Source organism: Jaculus jaculus, chromosome 8 (genome assembly GCF_020740685.1).
Source record: "Jaculus jaculus isolate mJacJac1 chromosome 8, mJacJac1.mat.Y.cur, whole genome shotgun sequence".
Taxonomy (NCBI): domain Eukaryota; kingdom Metazoa; phylum Chordata; class Mammalia; order Rodentia; family Dipodidae; genus Jaculus; species Jaculus jaculus.
Genome location: NC_059109.1, coordinates 110,355,029 through 110,362,239, shown reverse-complemented (window position 1 = coordinate 110,362,239; position 7,211 = coordinate 110,355,029). Strand labels below are relative to the sequence as shown.

Sequence of the window (7,211 nt, the reverse complement as noted above, 5' to 3'; positions counted from 1 at the left end):
ATTTTGTCATCTTATATTCATTGCACAAAATAATGGGTTTCACATGTATATCATGCACTCTTTTATCCCCCGCCCCACCACTGCGGGTCCCCTTCCTCTTCTCAATACTTTTGTGTCTTTTAAAATATATTATTTTAATTTTTATTTATCGAGAGAGAGAGACAGACAGAGAGAAAGAAGGAGAGAGAATGGATGCACCAGGGCTTCTAGCTGCTACAAACAAACTCCAGATACATGAGCCACCTTGTGCATCAGGCTTACATAGGTCCTGGGGACTTGAACCTGGGTCCTTTGCTTTGCAGGCAAGTGCCTTAACCGCTAAGCAATCTCTCCAGCCCCCATTCCTTTTTTTTTTTTTTAACTTTTTTTGTTCATTTTTATTTATTTATTTGAGAGCGATAGACAGAAAGAGAGAGGGGGAGGGGAGAATGGGCGCGCCAAGGCCTCCAGCCAGTGCAAACGAACTCCAGACGTGTGTGCCCCCTTGTGCATCTGGCTAACGTGGGTCCTGGGGAATGGAGCCTCGAACCAGGGTGCTTAGGCTTTACAGGCAAGCAACTGACCACTAAGCCATCTCTCCAGCCCTATTATTTTGTTTTTTGAGAGGTAAGGTCACACTTTAGCCCAGGCTGACAGCTGACCTGGAACTCACTCTGTAGTCCCAGGGTGACCTGAAACTCACAGCGAACCTCCTACCTCTACCTCCCAAGTGCTGGGATTAAAGGCATGTGCTACCATGCCCAGCTTTCCCATTATTATTATTATTATTTTAATGACATGAAACATTCAGTTTAGTATATGAAAATAAACATATCTTGTAAGATGTACTAAATAATATGCCATTGGTTTATCAGTTTTCTTTTGTTTGTTATTTTGAGGAAGGGTCTCACTCTGGCCCAGGCTGACCTGGAATTCACTATGTAGTTTCAGGGTGGCCTTGAACTCATGGAGATCCTCCTACCTCTACCTCCCGAGTGCTGGGATTAAAGGAATGTGCCACCACACCCGGCTGAGAATATTTTTTAAAATTTATTTATTAGAGGGGGGGGGCATGGGAATACTAAAGCCTCTTGCCACAGCAAAGGAACTCCAGATGCTGTACACCTGTGAGAGTGAGCTTGAGGAAGGTGACTTATGCCTTACAGTTATTATGAAAACAGTTCTGACTTCTCAAACCTCCCGAAAAATTGCTGAAACAAAGTGAGCAGGAAAGCCAGAGATGAGTGGGAGACGTTTACGGGCAGAGCTCAGATCCTGCGTGCTGCTGCTTCGTCTGCCTCTTCTGGCTCCAGGCTTCCAGGCCCTCAGAATAACCACGGATTTGATTTGGGTTTGTACTTGGGCTTCACGCAGCACATTTTCCCATTGGTGCAGAAAACATAGACATTTTCCTTTCTGGAGCATTTCTGGCGGCATTTGCCATGATGACTCCAGCATCTTTGGGCATCACCTGACACAAAGACAAGAAGAAAGGAGACCACGTTCATCCTAGATGCAGAAGGTGGCGCATGTGTCTGGAGCTTGTTTGCAGTGACTGGAGGCCCTTGTGAGCCCGGTCTCTTTTTTTCTATCTGCCTCTTTTCTTTTTCTTTTTTTTTCCTCTCTCTCTCTTCAATAAATAAATAAAATATTTTAAAAACATGACTTGAGGCTGGGCGTGGTGACGCACGCCTTTAATCCCAGCACTCGGGAGGCAGAGGTAGGAGGATCACCATGAGTTCGAGGCCACCCTGACACTACATAGTGAGTTCCAGGTCAGCCTGGGCTAGACTGAGACCCTACCTTGAAAAACCAAAAAAATAAAAAATAAAAGAGGACTGGAAAGAATTATTATGGCCAATCTGGGGTACATGTCAAAAGACCCAAAACCAGCTGGGTGTGGTGGTGCATGCATGGCGATCCTACCTCTGCCTCCCAAGTGCTGGGATTAAAGGCGTGCGCCACCACACCCGGCCACGCATTTTTATAGTGACACCAGCCTTGCCCCCATGGATGTTTCTTCTCAGAGGATGAATGGTGCATAATAGCTAAACCCAGAGCCTGGATTTGACTCCTGGCTCCACCACCCGAGAACTGGAGATCTTGGGCAAGCTACTTTCACAGAACTCCATTGTTCTCTTTAAAGCAAAGCCTGGGGTTGACGGGATGGCTCAGCAGCCAAGAGCACTTGCCATTTAAGCATGAGAACCACCCAGTCTGGAGATAGTCAAATTTGCCCCCCCCACCGAGCCCACAAAAAACTGGGTATGGGCCTCACATATCTGTAACCCCAGTCTGTGGTGGGGAGACTGGAGAATTGCTTGTCTCCTTGATTGAGGGAGAGACACTATCTCAAAGAAAGAAATACATGAATGAGTGAGCAGAGAAGGACACCAGATGTTCTCCTCTGGTCTCCTTGCACATGCGCACTGGGTATACACATCTGCATGTACCTGTGCATATACCACACATCACACCACACACACATCTGCATGTACCTGTGCATATACCACACATCACACCACACACACATATGAGAGAAGGCTAATACAATAAATATTTGGAAAGTTGCTCAACATCCTTAGTCATTAGGGAATGCAAATTAAAATGGCTTTGAAATGCCACCCCACTCCAGTCAGAAAGACTATCACCAAGGAACAAAGGACAACCATCGCTGGCCAAAGTGTGAGGAAACCTTACTCGCTGCTGGTGGGAATGTGAGTTGGTGCACTCACTATGGAAGATTCTTCAGTATGAAGGTTCCTCAAAAATTCTAAGAGGGCTCAGATTGCTAGAACAATCCTTGGCATATACCCTAAGGACACTTTACTATGGAGATATTTGCTCATCCATGCTTATTTCTGCTCTGTTCACAATAGCTAAAAATGGAACCAGCCTACATGTCCATCAATTGATGAATGGATAATGAAGATGTGATACATTTACACAGTGGAGTTTTATTCAGCTATGAAGAAAAAAATGTAATTAAGAAATTTGCAGGGAAATTGATGGACCTGGCAAAGATTATTCTAAGTGGGGAAACCCAGGCTCAGAAAGTTTAATGTCACATGTCTTTCTGAAGCAGATTCTACACACTGCTCTTACCACCACCACACCTGCCCAACAGGAAGCGCAAGGAAAACCCTTGGGATAGTGCCCCTGAAATGGAGGAGTTTAAATTCACTTCTTGTAGCAGCAGCAGCAGCAGCAGGCCTGAGAACCCTACTGAGCCTCAGCTCACAGACACCCTGACAGCCTGATGAGGACCATCAAAAAGCTAGGGACAAAGGCCATCTATTATTCTGTGACAAATAAGCTACTGGCTGACCTGAACATTTGGAAATGGAGATAAACAAAGAGAGAAAGGCAGAGGCGGCAAGAGCTCTTGCAGCTAACATCCATGGTCTGAAAGAGAAATTTTTTTTAAAAAATATTTTATTTATTTGAGCCGGGCGCCGTGGTATACTCTTTTTTTTTTCTTTTTTTTTCGAGGTAGGGTCTCACTCTAGCCCAGGCTGACCTGGAATTCACTGTGGAGTCTTGGGGTGGTCTTGAACTCACGGCGATCCTCCTATCTCTGCCTCCCGAGTACTGGCATTAAAGGCGTGTGCCACCACGCCCGGCATGGCATACTCCTTTTATCCCAGCACTCGGGAGGCAGAGGTAGGAGGATCACCATGAATTCAAGGCCACCCTGAGACTCCACAGTGAATTCCAGGTCAGCCTGGGCTCGAGTGAGTCCCTACCTCCAAAAGCAAAAACAAAAAACAAAAACCAAAATTCATTTATTTCAGAAAGAGAGGAAGATACATCTAGAGAGAGAAAATGGGCTTGCCAGGGTCTCTTGCCACTGCAAACGAACTCCAAATACATGTGCCACCTTGTGCATCTGGCTTTATTAAGGGAATTGAACCTGGGTTCTTAGGCTTTGCAGGCAGACACCTTAACTGCTAAGTCCTCTCTCCAGTCCATCTGTACAAGAAATTTTTATGTTCTACATGGACCCAGCACATCTTTAGACCACCTGTGATGGAATTAGAAATGGCTGAGAGAATTGGCTGAACATCTTCCTCTGCTCTTTTGTAGCATACAGCCATTCTAGGAAGTCCCTAAATTCTCTTGTGTAGTGAATACAGAAAGAGTTTGGATGAGTCGGGAGGCTGAGGGAATTGCTAAGAGCAACCCAAATGCAGAAAGAAGTACGGAAGGGTGAGAACAGGCATTTCGGAACCAGGAAGGCAATCTGGCTGATATGAAGGACTAAGGTAGAGGATCTACCAATGGGCTGAGTGCTCCTATTAAACCTTTTATGTGTCCTCAGGCTGTAGTGAGCCATTCCATGGGCATTACTGCACTCATCAGTAGACACAGCATTCTTACCTCTTTTAAAAAAAAATACATACATACACACACACACACACACACACACACACACACACACACACACATATATATATATATATATATATATATATGTATGTATATGTATTATAGCCCAGCATGGTGGTGCACACCTTTAATCCCAGCACTTGGGAGGCAGAGGTAGGTTTGCTATGAGTTCAAGGCCACCCTGAGAGCACATAGTGACTTCCAGGTCAGCCTGGACTAGAGTGAGACTCTACCTTGAAAAACCAAAAAAATTTTTTTTTAAATTTATTTACTAGAGAGAGAAAAAGTGGCAGGTAGATAGACAGACAGACAGAAAGATAGATAAGATAGACAGAGAGACAGAGAATGGGCATGCCAGGGCCTCCAGCCACAGCAAACTCCAGATGCACGTGCCACCTTGTGCATCTGGTTTACATGGGTACTAGGGAATTGAACCTCGGTCCTTAGGCTGTGCAGGTAAGCACCATAACCGCTAAGCCATCTCTGCAGCCCATTCACTTAGCTCTAAGTTCTTTGGGTCCTTCAGTAGAAGGCCACATCCAAGAGGACAGAGCTATCAGTAGTGCTTGGCTCTGTCTTGGTTACTGTGTGACCTCTACCACCTATTGCAATGTCTGGAACATGAAATCCATTTAACTGTGTTTATTCAATAAACCAATCAATTAATCAATTAATTAGTGACAAACCAAGTTACTTTCTTCTAAACCCAGGAAAGGAAGAGAGGAGACAGAAGAAAGGAGCAAACTTCAAAAGAGGCCAAATCAACTTAGGAACTGTTTTAAACAAGAAAAGACGAACAGAACAGCTCAGCTTAGGCCTCTCCTGGCTCTTCCACTACCAACTCTTCCAGCAGGAGGATGGAAGTTCTGGGAAGGTTCAGGGAAGTTGTAGACAATAAAGAAACTACATTTGTTTTGGCACACTCACATTTTCGTGTGTTCACAGTTGCTCTTACAACTTGTCACTGCATGATACTGTAGGAACCACTTGAGAAATGAAAGCAATGACACTCTGAGCCACTGGGGGTCGGGGAGCCTGCTGGAGGCACAGGGCTAGAAAATGCTAGACCAGGTCATAGCTCAGGGTTTTTGGCTTTCCTTTCCACCTCACAGGAGTGGGTTTCAGTACAGCAGGCAGGACCGGGGGTCAGCTCATGTGCAAAGTCACACATTCTGACTCTGAAACATTCAGCCATCAGTCCTGGGGTGGGCAGAAGCTCTGCCCAGGTAAGCAGGAGGGGGGCAGGTAGCTGGTGTGGGAGTTGGGGGAAAGGGCAGTGTTGGCCAGGACCTTCCCTGGCTAAGCCCTCTCTCATGGCCCTCACCTGGCATTCCAGGCCCATCAAGATCCTGATGGTATCCTCAGCTTTCCCCAGCAGCTCCCCCCCCCCCAAACCTCCTCTGGACTTTGGAAGGCACTGTGGTCTCTCCCACATCGGGACCCTTGCCTATGCTCACCTCCCTGTCTGGGACACATCTGCTAATTTCTAAGGACTCAGGATTACTCCCGGGTCCCTGGGGACCCCTTCCATGTGTACTCAGTCCACTGACTTCTCGCCTGGAGTGTAATGCCACTTAGAGTCATTCCAGGGCCAAGCCCTTTGTTTCTATGGTCTTAGCTCCAAGCATACAAGTCTGACTCTGAGATAGCAGCAGTCAATACCAGCTTTTGTTTCTCATTAAGGTAGCTGTGACCTTTACTAAGCCTAGAACTTTCTGGGGACAATTTTGAAAAGGGGCTGCCACCACGTAATCCTTCTTCTGGCTTTTGCTGCTCACCCCAGTGTGTCTTCTCACACGTAGGCCCTCTGCATAGATTGGGAGCGGGGCATGGAGCAGGTGACGGAGCAGACAGGTGAGAAGTTTGAGGTGCTGGGATTGGCACCTGAGATCTGTCACCCATCGCTGGCCAGACGTCTCCTCTATGGGGCTTGGAAGGGTGATCTCTTGCTGTCCTAGTCACCCCGTCTCTCCCTCATCAGTGATTCACTGACCAGGCCACAGTCTCAGCACCTGACCCCGTCCCCGCGGAGATCCACATTACCTGAAGCAAGCTGGGACAAGAGCAGCAGCGCGGCCAAAGTCAGCGGCAGGAGCTTCATGGCGGGAGAGGTCAGAGCTGCGGGTGCTGGGCGACGCCAAAGCCAGCTGGGGAGGTCCGGCCTCCGGCAGCCGCCTGTCTCTCTGATCCCTCCTGGCACACGGACCCCCAGAAGCCCACAGGAAGCTCCGGATCCGCAGCGTGGAGCCACACTCCCCCGGGGTGCACACTCTTCTCTTTGCCTTTGAGGTCAGCATGGCGAGGTCAGCCAAGGTCTAAGGCCGGACAGTCCAGTCCTCCCCAGCTCTGCACCGCCTTTTCCAGGGCACCACGAGGGGGCGCCACGCGCACGGATCCTGAGGTCGGGGAGGCACGAGATGAACCCGGGTTCCGCGAAGGGTAAAGTCCTGTCTGCCGGAAATAGAGAGTGCAGCAAAAACGGGGAGGAAAATGGCAGAGAGGAGCAAGCAGTGACCCACCCACATAGTTGCCCTTCTGGAAGCTTCCTTGGAGGTCCAAGAACAGAAATATTCTGAACCTAGACTTGAAGACACATTCTCTTTTCTTTAGTCCCCTCAGCACTGATTGGCGGATGCTCCCATATTACTATCTGGTTTTTGGTTTTTTTCAGGGCACTCGTTTTGGTCTTTCAACATGCATTTTGTCCATTAAATAATGTGTTTTAATTATTTACATGGCCTCTAGATTTTCTTTTCCTCTTCTTTCTTTCTTTCTTTCTTTTTTGTTTTTTTAGGTAGAGTTTCACTCTAGCCCAGGCTGACCTGGAATTCACTATGTTAGTC

The 7,211-nt window shown here is 47.4% G+C and overlaps 1 protein-coding gene across 1 annotated transcript; it reads right to left on the bottom strand.

Annotated features, from left to right (window-relative positions):
* Positions 1 to 1,304: 1,304 nt before the first annotated feature.
* On the bottom strand, positions 1,305 to 6,469 carry LOC101596855 (beta-defensin 36). The gene is made up of 2 exons (XM_004668059.1): positions 6,412 to 6,469; positions 1,305 to 1,450 (listed from the first exon to the last, which is right to left on the bottom strand). The coding sequence occupies exons 1-2, from the start codon at positions 6,467 to 6,469 to the stop codon at positions 1,305 to 1,307; spliced, it is 204 nt and encodes a 67-aa protein (XP_004668116.1).
* Between the last annotated feature and the right edge of the window lie 742 nt (positions 6,470 to 7,211).

Excerpts from the sequence above, each read along its gene's own strand:
- LOC101596855 (XM_004668059.1), bottom strand. The coding sequence starts at position 6,469 with ATGAAGCTCCTGCCGCTGACTTTGGCCGCGCTGCTGCTCTTGTCCCAG. Across the intron at positions 1,451-6,411 it reads CTTGTCCCAGCTTGCTTCAG|GTGATGCCCAAAGATGCTGG; the intron begins GTAATGTGGATC and ends TCTTTGTGTCAG.